Source organism: Stylophora pistillata, chromosome 2, assembly GCF_964205215.1.
Source record: "Stylophora pistillata chromosome 2, jaStyPist1.2, whole genome shotgun sequence".
Lineage (NCBI taxonomy): Eukaryota > Metazoa > Cnidaria > Anthozoa > Scleractinia > Pocilloporidae > Stylophora > Stylophora pistillata.
Window position 1 is genome coordinate 57,850,979 of NC_142520.1, and position 20,781 is coordinate 57,871,759.

Genomic DNA, 20,781 nt, shown 5'->3' on the forward strand with positions numbered 1-20,781 from the left:
GCGAAAACGTACACTAACGGCTATCCGTTCGAAGGCGTTTTGCCGTTCACTTGCCGTTCACCAGCCGTTCAAAAAAATTTGCAACCGTTCGCACGGCCAGGGTTATCCGTTCAAAAAAACTTGCATCCGTTCGCACGGCTTGTGTTATCCGTTCAAAAAAAATTTGCATCCGTTCCCGCTGCTTGGGTTATCCGTTCAAAAAAAATTTGCATCCGTTCGCACGGCTTGTGTTATCCGTTCAAAAAAATGAGCATCCGTTCGCACGGCTTGGGTCATCCGTTCAAAAAAATATAGTATCCGTTCGCACGACTTGGGTTATCCGTTCAATAAAAACTTGCATCCGTTCGCACGGCTTGTGTTATCCGTTCAAAAAAATTTGCATCCGTTCGTACTGCTGGTGTTATCCGTTCCAAAAAACTAATAATTATTGGTTCAGCCGGTTACCCCTTGGGAAAAGTAATTAAAATTCAACAGTTCGCACGGCTGGGGTTTCGGTCGTCCATTGAGAAAAATCCTCAACTGTTGTTCATCAGTTCAGAAAAATGCTTAGCCGCATAAACAAGTTCTATAGCAGACGTGCTTTGAAGTTTGCAATTTTCTCTTGTAATATGTTTTGAGAAGAGTTTGTTCTGAGAGGTCTGAGGGCCTCCCCTTAAATAAGATTTTTTTTAACACCTTGCGGGTGACAGGAACTAAAGTGCGTATTCCGAAATGCTGTTTAAAATGAGTACACACATCAAGGACTGTGTCTTTTTCGAATCGTTCGACTTTGTAGATGTGGGTGTCCTGGAATGTTGTTTCCTTATCGGAAATTTCAGCCGTCAACTGAAATGAGCAATCTGTTCCTGGAAGTTTATAGCAATTTTTTTTTAACTGTATCGATTGTTACATCATCTTGAGTGTTTTAGCTTGTGCCGCGCGCGTTGCTTCGATCATACATCAGTTCTTCAGGTTCAGTGTTGTAGCTGTTGCGGGTCGCTTTCTTCTCTTTATTTCAGTCTTAAAACGACCGATTTCACGTTAATGGAAGCGCATAATCGCATTTACTTTTTCTTGCTCCGTGTTCTAACGGATTTGATTTACTTCTGCGTGCCTTTGTAAAGCCTTGAATAAAATCATTGTCCGGTGTTATTTTGGCCCTCGCCCTATATTGTAGGGTTTCTGGGCATTTAGGCCTTTTACTGATGAACGTGAGCACGCCACTAGCCAACGCTTACACTTTGCCAAGTCTCGCAAACGTTTTGGGAAAGGAATGAATACTTTCCTTCCCCTATTCCTCTAACTCTTTGATTGATTTTTGCCTTTTATCGGCACATCTTGAGTCTGTCTTACACTCACGCCAACAACAGTGTTTGGTACCAACCATGCCACTTCCTTTAAGAACGCTAACTCTTTTTAGTGAAATTTCCTGTTGTTTTCTTTCAATTTGATTGCGCGGCTCTCAGAGCTTGCGAAGTTTTCTCAAAACATTGCAGTAAATAAATTAGTCAAACGCAAGAAATTCTTGAAATTACGGCTGTTTCCTTGATGAGATTTACCGATCAAATTTGCTAGTCAAAATGAAATTTCAAAAACAAGGTGTCAACCTTGTTCAGTTGGTCACAACTTTACTGTGTTTGGTGGCCCCTAAAAGAGCCGTTGTTTGATTGATTGCTCTAAGAACAGCAGTCACAAAATTGTCGATTTTACTTTCTCCTCTAATTCATCTAGTCCCTTCAGCATGTTCTCGACACTTACAACAACAGAACGATAATTCTCCATAACAGAAGACAAATCTTGTCCTTCTGGTAAAGCTGCAGCTGTCTCTTGCAGTTTGATTTCAGTTTCCTTTAGTACCTCCAATAAATCGAGGCGTTCATTGCAGATATAATTTAGGATTTCACGCTCTCGATCCATGCTGGCAAGAACTCTTGAAACGAAGGTTTTTTTCGCGAGCGCTCAAAAATAACCGCTGTACAATCCGTCAGTCAGTTAAGTGTGCAATCTCCTCCTACAATTTGTTTCTCGCTCACGTTTGCCGCCGTGTATAAATAGCCATTTAGTCCTTTGGCCTAATTATTCCCCCAAAGATTACACTTTGCTTCGGTGTTTCAGGCTTGTTTTTATTTCATGTAAGAAAGCAACTGCTTCATTTACGCGAAAGGTCACGTCCAAAAATATCTCTTCAATGAAGCGCCAAGGTGTTATCATACGGGCAACAAAGAAAACAATTAGTAACATATTTCGCACCTTCCATCAGAATGCCGCCAGTAAACAGCAGCACGGATAAACTATTCGCACGCGTCAAGTATAAATAGCTCTTGGAAATGAATTATAATTGTTGTTACTATTATTATTTTGTTTTACGGGGAAGGGGGAGGTTCTAACACAGCCAGTATGACAATAGTGTTGTGTGGCAGTCTTTTGCGGTTTCCGTGAGACCTCAGCGATATTCCATTTTCTTCGTAGTGGTCTTTCAGTCGGCGGAATCGGGAATAACTGATCCCGTAAAGTTTTAGGAACATTTCTTTGCAGATGGCTCTGGCTTGAAAAGTAAAACTGCATCGAGGACTCCGTTTTCTTTTTCCACCCGATACTTCAATGCTCGTGAATGCTTGGATGTTGGCCAGTATGACTAAGTCGAGTTCGCCATGTGATAGTTCCATACAGTTATTCAAATTTACAAGTACAGCTGCTTCCGAGAATTGTTGAGAACAATGACCACCTTTAATGCCCCGAGAACATCCGCATCCATCTTGAAGAAACTGTCTCACTCTCTCCACGATTTCCTCTTTGTCAATTAATAACTCAACTTGATCGCCTTCATCCATTTTGGTGATTTGATTAGGAGTTGTAGCAAGTTTTAAATTCCATGTAGTTGTCAAGACAACGCGCTTTAGAGTGGAAGTTGATTGGCTGAACTGAACGTTGCGTTACCTTTTGCAAAATATCAAACACCACAGTGCGTTATGCAAATTTCGCTTGTGGCGAATGATATACTTTGACAAGTGTAGACACCGCTCGTTCTTACGCAAAGGGATGGTTTCGTCCACCTAAAATAACCTTAGTTCTCTGTATCTTTGTCACTGGTAGATATTTAACGAGAAATGTGCACAGGAATGTTTGATTTTGAACTTTAAAAAACAGGTTCTGAGTTAATGTCGGAAACGCAACCACAAAGTCGATATTCAGCTGAAAATTGAATGATGTTTTCTTTGCTCTGTGTCAAAGTAATCTGGCCGTTGATTTAAAATGGTTATCATCATTACTCGTTCAACCGTTCAAAAATTTGCCACAGCCGTTCGGCCGTTCACCGTCAGCCGTTCAAAATTTTTCTACAACCGTTCAGTCGTTCACTGTCAGCCGTTCAGCCGTTCACTGTCAGCCGTTCAAAACTTTTCCTCAGCCGTTTACCGTGAGCCGTGAGCCGTTCAAAAATTTTCCACAGCCGTTCAGCCGTTCACTTTGAACCGTTCAAAAATTTTCCACAGCCGTTCAGCCGTTCACTTTGGACCGTTCAAAATTTTTTTTCAGCCGTTCAGCCGTTCACTTTGAGCCGTTCAAAATTTTTCTTCGGCCGTTCAGCCGTTCATGTTAGCCGTTTCAATCGCCTTGGCCAGCCGTTTGTCATCCGTTCACTAGCCGTGCGTTTTGCCGTTCGAACGGATAGCCGTTAGTGTACGTTTTCGCGTGAGAGGTCACATATGCTTGAAACTTCGTAATCTTTTTATCTGCTTACCTTCGAGTGTTGGCTGTGATCATGCAATTATGGACAAATTTAAAACAAGGAGATGCCAGTATCGGCGCAATTATGACCGATTAACGAGCCAGGAATTGTCGTGAGATGAAAAGAAGAAAAATCTTGCAGTTCAGTGGTGACGACCCACCCTCTCATTAAGGTCGGATTGTGACAAATTGTTGTTAAAACTCATCGATTGTTAGATTCTGCTCAGATGTAGGTAAGATTTCGATAGTGATTGTCTTTGAGTGTCGAACAGAATTGTACTTTTGAACAATGCACGAGAAGAATGAATAATCGAACTGTACACAAACACTTCAGGTCTACGTACGCACGCGCGGTTCTCCAGAAAGCGTGTTGTATATTTGAACATGTGACTCGGAACGACATCGACATTCCAGGTTCATACAGCTCTGAAGTTAAAAAGCACCGCGTTTCTTGCAGCGTGAGAAGAGCAGGTGATACGAATGAAGTGTTCTCATTTATGCTGGTTTTTCAAGGTAAGATTTCACTCGAGCGTAGCGAAAAGTAAATATTATTGTCAACGCATTGTCAAATTCAATATAATATATTTCTGTGAGTAATTCGCCTCGATTTCTTCACGCTGGTCGTGATAACAAGTTAATAGGTTGCAAATAGCATCATAGAGATATAATCTGAAGAAACAGCGCCCTTTTTCGACGTTTCCGTATTTATTTGTGATGTTTTTGCAGATGGATTCTCAGAATAACATAATTGAATTATGAATCGAAGACATGTTTATAATTTTGACGTACTTCAATAAATTTTGCTTTTCACGCCTTCGATAACTTTCGCCATGAGAACGTGATGCTTTTGCCTTCTCGTCCTGCCACATTTATAATACGAGGCGCCAAACCTATTCTTTATTATGCAAAATTTCGTATCGTGCGAAACAGAGGTTTGCTGACTTATTTCGAGCCGTGTTTCTGGTTTTGTAAAATAAACTTGGACTACTCTCTCAACAGCCCTACCTTTTCTGACATAATAAAATAAATGTGGATTTTTGGATAAGTTACCTACATTTACGGATAAAAATCAAAGCATAGTTCACTTCATTCTGGCCACTCAAAACCAACTTGTTCGACATGAAACTTGATATGGATTAGGCGTCAAAACGGGTATTTAGATCGAAAATTTAGGCGTCTGACACGACTATCGATGTTGAATTTCTATATTTTTTCCTCCGTTCGTAGTCACACAATTCATGTGATTGTGACTTGTTGTTCTAACGGACTGATGAACACAAATAAGATGGCAAATCTATTTATTTGTAAGAATTTTTTTAGATTTAAAAGCCAAGAGATAACTGGAGCAGTTCACTGTAGAATTATCTACCAGGTTGAAAGTGGCAACTTTAACAGTGCCCTTTTATTCCTATAAACTGTAAAAACAGTGTTTTTCCAGAAAATATCAGTACCTAAAAACCTATTTGTCCATCCTTACCCCACTGGGGTTGGTGGGAAGAGTAGAGGCCTGGGAACTAATTTGGATATCTACTCCCTTGAGAGGAGGTAAGGAAAGGTGGGAAGTCCACACAACAGCTTTTTGTGTTTGAGGCTGTGCCAACACATTTGAACAAACTTCTTAAATTTTCTTTTTTTTTGTACAACTTACATTGCATTGTTTTAGATCCAGTGGTTGTTTACAAAATACTGACTTCATTCATTCATCTTTTTGTTTCTTAGATGTGCTTAACAGTCCAGCTTTGACAAAAGTGTGAACTTTCTGCTGCAAAGTCATGGATTCATCTGCTCAAGAGTTGTCACAACGTGATACTCCGCGTGAGCTGGACTTCTTTGGTGAAGAAGCATTAGAAGAGATTCTTGACTCCTATGACAGTCTTCGGGCACAAATTGAGCAACTTCAGTTGCACTGTGAAAAGCTAGTCTCAGACAAAGCCGCAGTTGATCAGTTGTTAATTGAGAAAGAGAAAGAAAATCAACTTTTCAAAGAAAAACTGCAAGAAGACATTAGCAAGCTAAGGAAATTAAATATACAATTGTTGTCATCCCAGAATGCAACTGACAAAGGTAAAAAAAATGTTTTTTTTTCTTCATCAATGAATATCAGATTTATCATCACATTATTTCATGAGTAGCATTGCATATCATGAAATTTTAAGCAGTGCTAAATTAGAAGGTATAGTAATCTCACTCATTAGAACAGTCGAATGGGAAGCTAGAGTCAAAACATTCTTGAAAGAATCAACTTGAGTGTTTTATTTGATTTTATGGCATTCAGAGGATTTTTATTTCACTTTTTTATATTTATCTGTCGCAGATTTGAGTCATTCGTCAGGCTTATTAAAGGAAATTTTTGATTCTGATCAAGTGTATCAAAAAAAGTTGGAAGCAGATGCCAAGGTATGTTACATTCATCATGAAGACAAAACAATCATCAAATTGAGACATTAATAAGCATTATAACTGAGTCACTGATGAACTGACCAACTGACTGACCAACAAGATGAATGACTGATTCAGTTGCTCTGACCAACAGGCTGACCGAGAGGATAAATGGCTGACTTAGTTGCTATGATGAAGGGCTAATGCTAGTTACTTCAGCTTCATGATAACTAATTTACATATTTATCAACTCTTGAGTCACTGACTGATTGCGATGAGTGGTGGACTTGGTTGCTCTGATGAAGGGCTAATGCTCTGTATGTCAGCTTCAGGGACTCCTTTGGGGGCCAATTATATTATCAACTCAGTTGAGTGACTGACTGATTGCGATGAGTGGTGGACTTGGTTGCTCTGATGAAGGGCCAATGCTCTGTATGTCAGCTTCAGAGACTCCTTTGGGGGCCAATTATATTATCAACTCAGTTGAGTGACTGACTGATTGCGATGAGTGGTGGACTTGGTTGCTCTGATGAAGGGCTAATGCTCTGTATGTCAGCTTCAGGGACTCCTTTGGGGGCCAATTATATTATCAACTCAGTTGAGTGACTGACTGATTGCGATGAGTGGTGGACTTGGTTGCTCTGATGAAGGGCCAATGCTCTGTATGTCAGCTTCAGAGACTCCTTTGGGGGCCAATTATATTATCAACTCAGTTGAGTGACTGACTGATTGCGATGAGTGGTGGACTTGGTTGCTCTGATGAAGGGCTAATGCTCTGTATGTCAGCTTCAGGGACTCCTTTGGGGGCCAATTATATTATCAACTCAGTTGAGTGACTGACTGATTGCGATGAGTGGTGGACTTGGTTGCTCTGATGAAGGGCCAATGCTCTGTATGTCAGCTTCAGGGACTCCTTTGGGGGCCAATTATATTATCAACTCAGTTGAGTGACTGACTGATTGCGATGAGTGGTGGACTTGGTTGCTCTGATGAAGGGCCAATGCTCTGTATGTCAGCTTCAGGGACTCCTTTGGGGGCCAATTATATTATCAACTCAGTTGAGTGACTGACTGATTGCGATGAGTGGTGGACTTGGTTGCTCTGATGAAGGGCCAATGCTCTGTATGTCAGCTTCAGGGACTCCTTTGGGGGCCAATTATATTATCAACTCAGTTGAGTGACTGACTGATTGCGATGAGTGGTGGACTTGGTTGCTCTGATGAAGGGCCAATGCTCTGTATGTCAGCTTCAGAGACTCCTTTGGGGGCCAATTATATTATCAACTCAGTTGAGTGACTGACTGATTGCGATGAGTGGTGGACTTGGTTGCTCTGATGAAGGGCTAATGCTCTGTATGTCAGCTTCCGGGACTCCTTTGGGGGCCAATTATATTATCAACTCAGTTGAGTGACTGACTGATTGCGATGAGTGGTGGACTTGGTTGCTCTGATGAAGGGCCAATGCTCTGTATGTCAGCTTCAGAGACTCCTTTGGGGCCAATTATATTATCAACTCAGTTGAGTGACTGACTGATTGCGATGAGTGGTGGACTTGGTTGCTCTGATGAAGGGCCAATGCTCTGTATGTCAGCTTCAGAGACTCCTTTGGGGCCAATTATATTATCAACTCAGTTGAGTGACTGACTGATTGCGATGAGTGGTGGACTTGGTTGCTATGACGAAGGGCTAATGCTCTGTATGTCAGCTTCAGAGACTCCTTATGGGGGCCAATTATATTATCAACTCAGTTGAGTGACTGATTGACTGACTGCGACGAGTGGTGGACTTGGTTGCTCTGATGAAGGGCTAATGCTCTGTATGTCAGCTTCAGGGACTTCTTTGGGGGCCAATTATATTGTCAACTCAAGTTGAGTGACTGACTGACTGACTGCGATGAGTGGTGGACTTGGTTGCTATGACAAAGGGCTAATGCTCTGTATGTCAGCTTCAGAGACTCCTTATGGGGGCCAATTATATTATCAACTCAGTTGAGTGACTGACTGATTGCGATGAGTGGTGGACTTGGTTGCTATGACGAAGGGCTAATGCTCTGTATGTCAGCTTCAGAGACTCCTTATAGGGGCCAATTATGTTATCAACTCAGTTGAGTGACTGACTGACTGTGATGAGTGGTGGACTTGGTTGCCCTGATGAAGGGGTAATGCTCTGTATGTCAGCTTGAGAGATCCTTATGGGGGCCAATTATATTATCAACTCAGTTGAGTGACTGACTGACTGCGATGAGTGGTGGACTTGATTGCTCTGATGAAGGGCTAATGCTCTGTATGTCAGCTTGAGAGATCCTTATGGGGGCCAATTATATTATCAACTCAGTTGAGTGACTGACTGGCTGACTGAACAAGTGACTGACGGAATGAATGAAATATGAATGAATTTCTGAGTGACTAAATGACTAGCTGGCTGACTGAACAACTGGTTAACTTACTGGCTGATAAGTTGGTAGGCTGAGCAACAAACTAACCAACAGACTCCCAGATAGATAGCCAAACAGAGTGATTTACTGACTGACTGACTGACTGACTGACTGACTGACTGACTGACTGACTGACTGACTGACTGACTGACTGACTTCAGGACTGACCAAGCCAGAAAAGAATTGACTGACTTAAGTTGTAGACTAATTGACTGACTGTCTGGCTAATAGACAAACTGACTAAAAGACTATTGTGGGGGGGATGGACAGGCAGATGGACCATCATACTGATCAACTGATTTGTGATTCTTGTTCATTTTGGTTTTCATTGACAGGTGGATGCACTACAATTAAAGTTATTGGAGAAGGACAAACACATTTCAAACTTGGAATGGCAGCTAGTTGATTCTGATGCCACAATAGCATCGCTGCAGGCAGAGAGGGACCATCTTGCCTTGGAGCTTGACTGCACTTCAGCTAGAGAACAAGAATCAGACCTTCAGTCACTAGGTGCCGTCGGAGACATATCTGGCTACGCTGATCCTTTAGAGAACTCGGATTACGGTTTGGTTGAATCTGGATTTGTGGATGATATGCCTGTACGACGTGTCAGGAAGCAACCTCGGCGACACTTGAGTGATTTGACCACTCGTGGTACTTCTTACTTTGATGACTTTGGTGCAATTGTTGCTGGACATGTTAGCCTTTCAGATTATGATGTTCCTACATTAACAGATAAAGAATCATATGGTCTTGGTAGTCTACGGAGAGCGACAAACTTCAGCAATATTAACAACATAGACCCATGTGAGAAGTTTGACAGGGTGACACGGCAGTCGTCTTCAAGCAATGTTCAGCTGCAGGATTGGGAAAGTTTTGATGAGTCTGATGCAGTGCGGTTATCATTAAACAGAAACAAATGGGACAGATTTTCTGAAGTGTGTGATGTGAAAGACAGTGGTGGTAGTGATCCTAAACGTGACAAAGACGACATGTGGACCTTCACCCCTGATAGTATTATCAATGTATCAACTGGTAGGTCCAGATATGACTCATATCACTACTAACTAAGCAAGCTGAAATTTTACCTTTGCCTGCAGGATAAGCATAACTAGTCTTCTTTTTTGCCTTTTTCAGGCCTTTTATTTTACCCTGCAGCAAATTGCAAGCACTTATAGACTCCAAATTTTTTTTCTTTTAATTTTTCGATCACAACAGGAGGTGATTAAAAAATCCTGCATAGCTCAAGGTTTTGGTTTTTGTTAAGCAAAGGGAAACTTGAACTTGATTTTTTTTTTTTTTTTAACTTACCAACTTCTAGATATTTGGCTCTTTTGCTTGATATTTAAAACAAATTAAATGCACGAGTATGATGCTTTGTTGCAGGAGAGGAATTGTCACCTTTGCCTGGGGAGTCAAACTTTTTTCAGAGGTTTTCAAAGGAAAGTGATATGCCTTCTAATGAAAACACACACAGGGGGGCAACAACCATTCAGAGGACAGAGTCTATGCCTGCAGACAGAAGGAGAGTGGACATCAACTCTGGAGTGCATCACAAGACAGGCACTCAACCCATAAGCAAAACTGATTCATTTATTCACCAAACTAATAATAACACACAAGCATCCAACAATAACAAAAATACATCTAATAAAAAGCTGGAGGAATACCACAAATGGAAGGTGTCTGGTTGTAAGGGTGACCCCCCTGCAAAGCTCAAAATATCACAGTGAGTTTGTTATTTTTATTACATGCTGTTTGATTCTAGACCTTGGTATTCCTTAAATTTTAAAACATTTTAGGTGGCTGATCAAGGATTTTTATTTTTTTGTGATCATGGAACTTGAATATATCGCTAAGCTGAATTACACACACATTTTGATTGGCACTTATTTATGATCTGTTGGAAGACAGATCATAGAGACAGATGTGCAGGCAACTTGGAATCTATTTGTTAAATGTTCCAGTACCCATAGGGGCTGTTAGAAGTACAGTAGCCTTTCTCCATCAATAGCTGACTGGAACAATTGTGTTGTATGATTTAGCAGCCACAAACAGACTTAAAATCCTGCACAAAATTCTTTGAATGGTTGACTGTTGCATGAAATTTCCCAGATGGTAGCAGTCCCCGAAAAGGAATGCTGTTAGTTGTTGTGGTAAACATTTTGACAACCCAAGGAAATTAAAGGGTGAGAGAGTCAGGTGATTATGACTTCAGTCTGGCCGCCACTAAAAATACCTCTCTCATATCTACCTTCATGTAGGTATCACACTCTACAAGATACAGTAACTGGAATAATTATGTTTAGTGCGTTGATCATTATAAATACTAGTCATTGTTTGTTATTATTCATGTTTCACTGAGTGATCAAACTCTTCTCTCTTTCTCTTTCCCAGATGCTGACTGAAGATGGATGAAATTACAATGATCCAAAGTTGAAATCATTGCCACATGCAAGACATTGCTGCAGTTATTTGCAGTTGCATTTTGCATCAAAAGAGATTTCTTTTCCCACTTAGGATTTACACATTCTATTGATGTTAGCTGAATGGCCAATAGTGTGTGCAGCTAGAAGAGTTAACGTACAAGTTGAGGGCTTTGATTCCTGTTGAAGAATCGCATCCAGTAACTGTTCTGTTTGTTCAGTGGTGATTGGAAGTTGCTCAGATTAATAGATAGAATGTAATGCACATTGTGTACTGTGTAGAAAGATGAGAAGTGTTGGACAAATTGTAGCTTCTATGTTAAGCACATGATGTGAATGCAACATCTGTTTAATATATGCATTCATTTTTCATGAAAGTAAGTAAAATTTTGGAAACATATTAATTATTGGGGTTTATATTAGAAAGGTTGACCTCAAATTATCATAAAGCTTTCTTTTCTTTGCCCTGCAATTGTGAATTTTCTGTGTATAGTTGCAGCCCATTGTAAGGGCATGGTCATACACATTTGACCTTAATTAGTACTCTTTTGGTGTGTCTTCTGTGCATGGATGTTTATGATAAATTATTTAAATGTCTGCAAAAAATGTTAAGATCTTCCAATTGTTTAACTTCAGTGGACACAAAATGCTAGAAGCATTGTAGACTATATGGTAGGCTTTACTTGAAAGTTTTTTCTTTTTTTTTTTCACAGTAAAGTTTTATATTTTCTTTGCAAATTAGCAAATTAGAATTGTTTGAAAGTCATTAAAATGAGTGGAAAACCAAATTGGAGGTAGAAAATTGAATTGTATAATAGTAAGAAAGAGTGTCTATTTAATTTATTTACTATTATTTATTACATTAATTTAACATGTTCAAACAAGTTGTGTGTGTGTTGAACATCAATTAAAAACTGGAACAAAGTTTGTATGTGGCAAAGAGTCAGTTCAACTTTTATTTCTTTTGCAAGGGTCTCTTCAATACTTCATCAGTGTTTTCAAAATATGTCAACTATGCAGTTGTGAATTGTGTGGCCACAAAAATGTAGTGCTGCCAAAACACTTCGGCATGCAACATGAGGTCTATTGGTAAAAGCATTCAATTTTACCTAAAAAAAAAATTGAATAGATGACAATTTATCTTTTAAGTAATGAGTAAATGTTGGAATATTGTTATCAAGTAAGGTTCCTTTTCAGTTTTAATCCAAAGGAATTGCTTATTTCCTGTGGAAAAATAACCATTCAAAAAACTGCCCAATGTTTACAAAATGTACACTGCCCAGATCATTCAAACAAGTTTACTTCTTGGTTGGAGCAATGATCCCTTCAAGCTGGGTCTGAAATAGGAACAGCCATTATTTCAATAATTTAATATTCTGGATTTTCAGCAAGAAATTTAGTAGGAAAATAATCATTATTTACCCCCCTCCCTCCTCTTTGTCTATTATAATAGCAGTGATAAGCTTATACACAATCATTTATTAAGTGTTACATTGTGGCTTCCAGCTAGTCTACAGAGAAGAAACACATTCCACAAGCAAAATGCCCATTTTTTGTTCTTAAGACAAGAAGAAGCCATTCTGGCATCTCTTAGGAAGGAGGGGGTGGGTAGGTTTTATTTTTCAGAAGTATTCCTTCTCTGATGTACCCTGCGAGCAGAGCCTTTTCTTCTTCTTTTCTTCTTAACGCTCCAAAGATGGTTAAAAAGACTCTGCTTGCAGGGTACCTCTGATGACCCCTCCTGAAGTCAAACTAGGTGGCTGCACTTTTGTCAGTTTATGAAGCCAGCAAAGTGCTTTTTAAATAAGCTTCTCTGAGACAAGCTGCCTTTCAGCTGATTAAGTATGTACCTTGAGTTGTTGGTTGGTCCTCTTAAGAAACTGAATTTCCTCAGCATGCTTCTTCTCCTCTACTGCCCTTCTTTCAGCTTCCCTCTTCTCAATAGCTTCGCACTTGGCTTTCAGTTCATTGACCTGCCTCTCAAGATCTCGCTTGTCTACCTCAAGCTCTTGAATCTACATGTAACCATCAAAATTACAATATAATCAAAAAACAAAAGTTCATTCACACATTGGTACTTATACTGAATGTTCTGACTTGTTATGCAACTGAACTGTGGTGATCTAAAGCAATATTGAGTGTCCTTTCGAGTGCACAGTTGCAATAAGGAGACAGCTGACTTAATTGTAGAGCTACAAATTTATTCTTATGCCACAGGGAAACTACATGTACAGTTACATCTTCACACAAATAGTTTTGCTGATCTATTTCATATTCTCCTTATGTGATCTGACCTTTCTTTCCATGTCTGCCTTTCCTTGTTCAGCTTGTAATGCTTTCCTCATTCCAAATGCAACACTGCATAAAATTGCATGTAATAAAGATAAGTTTTCAACCAAGCATTTAGTTAAGAGTCAGGAAGGACTGATGCAAATGGTAGAAGGAAGAAGAGGGTCACAAAAAATTTGTGGAGAGGGCCATTCCTTTCATGGGGGTCACATGAGGGGGAGGGTTAAAAATTTTTGGGGAGGGCAAACAAAAAATTTTTTTACCAGCCTTCACTACCTTCTAGTAAATGACAGATTCCAAGTATTATTATTTGTTGCCAGTGTAACTTTTTATCTTCTTTTTGAGGTAATTTATCTGAGGAGCCACATGGACAATGAAAAAGAAATAAGGCATGTAGATCAAATTTGCTTTTTCTTTGATGATCACAGTCATTGCACTTACCTGCTTTCATACAGGGTTTGGTAGGCAGCAATAGTCATTCTGATCTCATCACGCACTCTGCAGGTAACAAAGTAGACATGGTTTATTAATTGAATAAAAGCTGATAGTTTCTAAAGAAACTGTTTGGGGCTGCGTCAGTGGGGGTAACGAAACAATTTCAATATAATCAACAAAGTTGAAATGGTAAATTGGCCATCGTTACGATTATAAAAGCTGACGTTTCAACCGTTAGCCCTTCGTCGATGAAGGGGTAACACTCAAAACGTCAGCTTTTAAAATCGTAACAGTGGCCAATTTACCATTTCAACTTTGTTGATATATTCAAATTATATGGTTTATTAATTGCTTGTCAAAGCAAGTTCATGTTAAGCATTCCTACAGCATAAATAATGATAAATTTGCAGATAATCCTTTTGGTCTTCCCCTGCATTTAGAAGACCATGTGCTTCTGACTAATAGAGCACAAATTATTAAGATACAAAGTCAGTCCTGTTTCAAGTTTGAACACTATACCTGAGCAACAGAAGACCACGTTCAGCACAATTAATTGTCACTTGACGAATCAATTCATCTAAAATACATTGAGGGATAAATTATCATTAATAACCCATCAACACCTACGTGTAACACATGCATGCACAATGTCAAAATTTTATCTGAATTGTTTGACATCTTATGGCTGAACACCTTAAAACAAATTTGATGCTGTTACTTTATCTTTATATTTACCAAGGTTCATTTTTAATCATCATTTTAACTCACCAAAACACTGTGAGTAAAGTTCTCTCCTAACTGGGCAGATTCCCGTCTCTCTCGCTTGTCGCTGTTGAAGACGCATGTCCAGTTGCTCCTAGAAAATAACAAAAGAACATTGCAACTCACCTAATTCAGTAAAAAATACAATTAACATGTACAAAATTTAAAAAAAATAACATATTTAACTCTTTGACTTATTCTTCAAGAACTCAGGGAGAGGAAATTAAAGAGAATTCCCTCAATTTCAACATTTCCCTCACTTCCACTGATTAACCCTGATACCCTCACATCAATATGCAAATTCTCCATACCCTTCTCAACACATTTTGTATGGTTTTGACAAGGAGAATTTATCTATCAATCATGAGCTTCCTACTTTGGTGATCACTGCCTTTATTCTTTTGAGCTAAATGTCTGATTCAACTGGAATAGTGTAAAGAGAAATTAGATGTTGGTCAGTCTGAGGCTAGAGTTTATTTAGTTTATTAGCTTCGCTGACCGGCAGAGACACCGCAACAGCTTGTGCCAATTACTGTGGGCCCAGTAAATCCACCCATCCAACCCAGGGGAGAACATCCATCACACAGTAATCTCATGCGTGGGAAATTAACGTCTCCTACCCCCAACCCTGCAGGAGACAGGACCTCCATTTATTTGTCCCTATCCGAGAAGACTAGAATATCTAACCATTTCCTAGAAAGGTAGCAAATTCTTCTCAATTATTTTAAGACCTTGAGTGTTGGTCTAGCCGGGGCTCAAACCCTTGACCTCCTGCACAACAGTCCAGTGCACCATCCATTGGGCTAACTGAAGGGCTAATGCTAAGTGCAGTTATTGTAGTCACCATCTGTCTTCTCATTGGCTAAATGCCTACAGTTAATTCTAGGAAACAGCGCAACCTACAGATTATTCACTAATTTGTACCTACAGATTAGTGAATAATCTGTAGGTTGCGCACCCAATGCATGATTTCTGGTGGAGCAACGTCAAGTTCATGGACAGTGAAGTAAGAATAACTTCTCGATTTGCTTCACCGACCCAGCGAGAAATTGAGAAATTACTTGAAGATAAAGATTCAGAAATACTAAAAGAATGTTTAATTAAACAATTATTGGATTCGGTTTTTGTGATATCCGGAATAATCAAGGTTGAGGTAAGTGTTATCAGCCGAAGCCTTCGGCTTAGGCTGATAACACTAACCAAGACCATGACTATTCCGGATATCACAAAACTGAATCCAATAACTGTTTAATCAAAAGCTTAAACCCCTAATGATTACCTGTAAATTAACCACATCTAATCTTGTGGCTGGAGTACTAGACACCTGTTGCACCCATAACTGACCATTCTCAGTCCATTCCCTGTAAAATAAAAGAATAACCAAGTTCTTATCAGCAGGATAAAAAACACCAGTTAAGGAGACACAAGCTACAGCTACAATCAATGCTTTGCTCATGGAAACCTCCTTAAAAATAGGCAAACAAGGTCAACTCATTTGGCTCAAATTCTTGAGTCATCCTATTGTAAGCTCTCTAATGAGTCATACATGTTTTTACGCCACACAGAAGGTGAGATGGTGGCCGCATAGAGATGTGTAAAGGGGATAAGTTTCTTAAGAAACTGTGGTGAGCGTTCTGTTGAGGGTATTACAAGATAATTTAGTTTATCAACAAAGTTTAGAATGTAAATTGGCCACCATAGAGAATTCTGAAGCTGAATTTCTAAGTGTTAGCCCTTTGTCTGTTAGCCCTTTACTCCAACAAAGGGCTAATGCTTGGAATTTCAGCTTTTGAAATTCTCTATGATAGCCAACTAATATTATCAGCTTAGCTGATAAAACCAAATTATATTATCCCATAGAGGCAGTTTTCCTCAACTTTTTCGGCTCCTGTGACAAATAAACACCACCAAAACCATGCAAATGATATGTACCTTGGAGGCAGAATTGCATTGAGTATCTCATCAGTTTGTTGGTTTTTCTGTGCATCCATGGGAGGTAGTTTACTGGCTCGTGGCGGTTGAGGTACTGGTCCAATTGCTGCAGGTCCTGTGCCTTGCTGTTGGCTTACTTTCAGAGATCGCGCCTGTCAATAAATAAACGAATTATGTGGTGCCACCAAAAAATCGTCAACTAAAAAAAGGTTTGTACTGACACTCGAACAGTTCCATAATTTTTTTTTCCATCTTAATGCATCTAGTCGCTTAGTAAGATTATCATTATCATCATTATCAAAGTATTAATGGTAAGGAATGAAATAATTTCTTCTCTACAACAGAACCTTGTTATTGTTATTCAGTGTCCTTTTCCCTACACGATGGCGTCACAATATACCGTTCGTTACAGACCGGAGATTTCACTACTTTGCGAGGTCTTTCTCGATAATGTATTTGTAAAACTTATAATTTATAAAAGCTCATCGAGGAATCTTCTTATAAAAACAGCTCTATTTGGTTTACGGAACAAAATACTCTGTAGTACACCATCAAGCCACTCACAATAAAACTAGACGTTAATTTAGTCTATCTTACACCTCACCACTGCTAAAACCTTGGTTATTTGTATATGTGACATAGTTGCGAAAAGAGCTTACCCTTGGCGATTTTTTGTCTGTGTTCCTGCTTACGAGAACTGGATTGTCATATTTAACTAGTGATGCATTCGGCGGAATCATTGTGAGGCCTGAAATACTGCGTTTTTGGTAAAATTTCTAGAACGAACAACTTCTCTTCTTGTCCTACCGAAGGAGAAGACACTTTTGTTGCCTTGGAAATGAACCGCGCTAAAATTAAATACTGGGAGCTAGTCAGCACCAGGGCCTGTCAGATACTTTTAGATTTTTGGAGTGGACTTCAAACAGCAGGAGCTGGACCATTTTCAGGCATTTACTGTGAGATAAAACCGCAAAATATTGAAATTTGAACCTATTTTTTTTGTTGTTGTTGTTATGAACCTCTCGAGGCTGGGGTTTAGATAAAATCACGAAAAAGTGGCCCATAGACTTGCACTCACCAACAGATTCTTTTACGAACAGTTTCATCGCGTTTTAGTTCGTTTCATCCCAAATCGCGTGGCTCTTGATCCACGATCTTTTCTTCACAACTTGATGGATAAAAAAATAACTAGTGTGAGCGCGATTTAGCATTTCGGTAAGATATAATACTGGAAAATTTAAATGCATAGAGCCGGAGCGTTTTTTTTTTTTTTCTTAACCCGTCAGAGAAGGGGGAGTTTATTAAAACTTGAACTTCACAGCTTGCATCACGTCAATTGGCCTATGCGAGATACACCACTTTCATAGGATTTCAAATACGTTACATGCTAATGTATAGAGTTATGATCTCCTTTTCCCCTATACGCTGACTGAAGGCATGCACTTTAATGTATTGCAGACGTCAGTCATTTGACCTTTATGATAATCCTTGTAAGTGTTGACAGGAACCTTGCAGTTACATAGTGCTGAGTTACGAAAATTCTCTACTTTTCAGTCTTTCTCTCTCTCGCTCTTCTCCGACGTAAAGGAGACATTTGTAAACATAGCTCGGCAAGATGCTACGACACAAAAGGGGCAATAGGATCGAAAGAAGGCTGGGAATTGAGGAGATTTACGAATATGACGAAGTTGCAAATTTAAAGTCAACCAAGACAAACAGTGACGTAGCTCCCACCTTAACGTGCAAAAAACGGAACCTCACACGTGAAAGATAAAAACAGTTATCGTTATCTTCACTGCGCGCGATGAAGATATAGTTTTTTAGTAAAAGGAAAAATCCTGGTATTTCATCAGTATATAATAAAATAAGATCAACAAGTTTCTCGCTTGCATGTGAAGGAGACTATATAGTGCGAAACAAGCAAACGAGTAATTTGAATGTAGTCAATGTTTATTTACCTAATCAAATTCTCCCAAGAGGACAATAACCGATACAATCACATCACACCTTACTGCGTGAAGCGTTTATCTTTCAAAAAGCTTGTAAGCTTCTTGGATCTTTTGATAAACACTCTTTTTCTCGCTATGTCAATTTAAACATCTAAACTAAGACAAGATATATGAGCGTTGCGTTCGTGATCTGTATGTGCGCATGTTTGTATTGTCCTGATTCTCAAGACAATCTCTTTGATTATGATAGATGACTAGTAAGTTTACCCGGTTAGGAATTAACTATAAGACCGATTTGAATGAACTGGTGTTCTATGAAGTGCAAGTAATTTATAAGAAAGTCTTTAATCGGATGAAGAAGCAATATTTTTCAACATTCAACTTTTGCAAGTTTATAAAAAGTTTGAGCTTAGAAGCTCCCTTTTACTAATTTGAAACTCTAGATTCCGCCTCTTGAAGTTATCCAGCGCTTTTTCCATAACCTGAATTTTTCTCTCCAAAGCACTTCTCTTCTTTTCGGCTTCTCGCCTGCGTAAAATTGCCCCTCTGATTTTCTCTTGCATACTTATAACTTTGGCTTCTTGGTCGGACTGTGGAACAAGTTCCTCTTCAGGAGACAACATTCCTTCAGGCCTTTTGGCTGCTAGGTAACGGTGGACAGATAACTTTTGATTTATCAAAAACGCACGGTTAAGAGCTTTCTGTTCTCGTCGCTCTGCGTTTTCAATCTTAGGCTCCAGTATGGCAACAACTTGTGACATTCCCTTGTTCATTTTCCTCAATTCCATTGTGCGCCGCTGTGATTCGTGAAGTTTACGCATCAATTCCTCTATGTTGATCGTGGATTCTTCGAACACATTTGCAACTCGCCCATTTTCTCGGTATTTTTCCGCTATCTCTTTCCTTCGCCCGTTCTGGTAATTAATGCGGTCTTCGATTTTTCTGATCTTTGCTTCTGTCTCTAAGATCTTTTCAGACATCTCCTTCATTTTGAGTTTGGCTTCGTGTTCTCTCCATCTTGCAGCCAGCGTTTCCTGTTTATCCCTCTTGATTTTGTTCTCTGTTGCCTTTAAATCGCTTTTCAACTTGTTCATCTTCTCTTGAAATGATTTAATGCTGTTTCTAGCGGTCCCTTTGTATCCATCATCAACCACAGACGACATTCTAACCTGAGAAGAGCACTTACTTCGACAACAGAAATTCTCGTCAGTCTCCGATTCTGTCAACCCTCTTTACTATATCATCCGGGCTACGATTATGTCCAGACCTGGTTTGCGTGATCAGCAGAGTGTTTTTTAAGTAGATGCAATTACTCAATAAGTATCGAATAACGGAATAGTATCTCTTTTTCCTGTGAAACCTGAACTGATAGAGCCTCACGGGGTCGTCCTTTCTGCGTATCGTAAATCCATGTCATGAAAATACCGCAGGCAGGAGAACAGATCGAAATTATTAAAAATAAAATGACCTCATTTAAGGGTCAATTGCGCTTTGCGCTAAGTTTTATTGCACAATTACCCGTTGTTAGATCCTAGTCTATAGAAATCAAAAGAATTTCTAACATTTTAAGCGATGTAAAAGGAAAACTTGGATCAGGCATAAATCATGTCACAAAGTTTGATTTCTTTTAGAGCCCTCGAAAACATTTTTGGATCACGCAATCTCAGGCAACACCAGTTTCAATCAAAGAGAGCTGTCAAAAAAGGCAAAATCACGCCACCTGGCTCGAGCCCAGGTGTCATAAGTAACGTGCAGCAGAGAAATGCGAGGGAGAATGAAATGTGATTGGCTGAAAGGAATCTCGACTTACTTCCTGCATAGTTATAGTTAGTAAGTAAGTAAGTAAGTAAACACTTTATTTATTGAGGGTAGCACTAAATGGCTAAAAGCTAATAAACTTGTGGCCCTCAATTAAAAATAAGAGTAAATATCAAGCTAAATAGTAAAATGATTTGGACTACACTGTTCTTTAATAATTACATTTAAAAGACTCTTCCTAAATGCAAGAAAATAAGAGTAAATATTAAGCTAAATAGTAAAATGATTTAGACTACACTGTTCTTTAAAAATTGCATTAAAAAGACTCTTCTTAAATGCAGGAAGAGAATCTTTACGTCTTAATTCTAAAGATGATTTATTCCATAGTCTGCAAGCTCTGACTAAGAAAGACTTTCCACCTTCTGTCTCGCGTATATACTTAGGACAAACTAAATTAAATTTAGCATACCTAGTATTTCTAGAGTGGACTTGATTATTAACAGCAAAATTTTGAATTAAGTAATTGGGTAAGGTACCTTTAATAAGTTTATAAACTAAAGAATAACAGCTTACCTTATTTTCTTCATAAAAAGGAATCCATTTCAACTCATTAAATAAACGTACAGGTGGCGAATCTGTAACGGCAGACAGAATAACCCAAGCCGCCCTTTTTTTGCAGCTTCAATACTCGACTCTTTATCACAACATGACCA

At 39.1% G+C, this 20,781-nt stretch overlaps 3 protein-coding genes and 1 pseudogene across 4 annotated transcripts; 2 read left to right on the forward strand and 2 right to left on the reverse strand.

Moving 5' to 3' along the window:
* Positions 1-20,781, forward strand: part of LOC148740617 (uncharacterized) — a 1,045,961-nt pseudogene that overhangs the window by 259,560 nt on the left and 765,620 nt on the right.
* Positions 1,267-11,868, forward strand: LOC111341826 (uncharacterized). Of its 2 annotated transcripts, XM_022948846.2 has the most exons (6): positions 1,267-4,218; positions 5,425-5,769; positions 6,020-6,102; positions 8,853-9,552; positions 9,904-10,246; positions 10,915-11,868. In XM_022948846.2, exons 2-6 carry the CDS (start codon positions 5,478-5,480, stop codon positions 10,919-10,921), a joined length of 1,425 nt encoding a protein of 474 aa, XP_022804581.2. In that variant the 5' UTR covers positions 1,267-4,218; positions 5,425-5,477; the 3' UTR covers positions 10,922-11,868. The 2 variants fall into 2 exon arrangements, with proteins under 2 accessions (XP_022804581.2, XP_022804583.2); XM_022948848.2 differs by lacking the exon at positions 1,267-4,218 and having other exon boundaries at positions 4,225-5,769.
* LOC111341820 (33 kDa inner dynein arm light chain, axonemal) lies at positions 11,869-17,200 on the reverse strand. Its single transcript, XM_088748813.1, has 9 exons — positions 17,021-17,200; positions 16,362-16,513; positions 15,709-15,790; positions 14,436-14,523; positions 14,187-14,244; positions 13,674-13,730; positions 13,238-13,301; positions 12,794-12,958; positions 11,869-12,280 (listed from the first exon to the last, which is right to left on the reverse strand). The coding sequence occupies exons 1-9, from the start codon at positions 17,099-17,101 to the stop codon at positions 12,242-12,244; spliced, it is 786 nt and encodes a 261-aa protein (XP_088604939.1). The 5' UTR covers positions 17,102-17,200; the 3' UTR covers positions 11,869-12,241.
* Positions 18,294-19,758, reverse strand: LOC111341834 (uncharacterized). Its single transcript, XM_022948858.2, has one exon. The coding sequence runs from the start codon at positions 19,471-19,473 to the stop codon at positions 18,703-18,705; it is 771 nt and encodes a 256-aa protein (XP_022804593.1). The 5' UTR covers positions 19,474-19,758; the 3' UTR covers positions 18,294-18,702.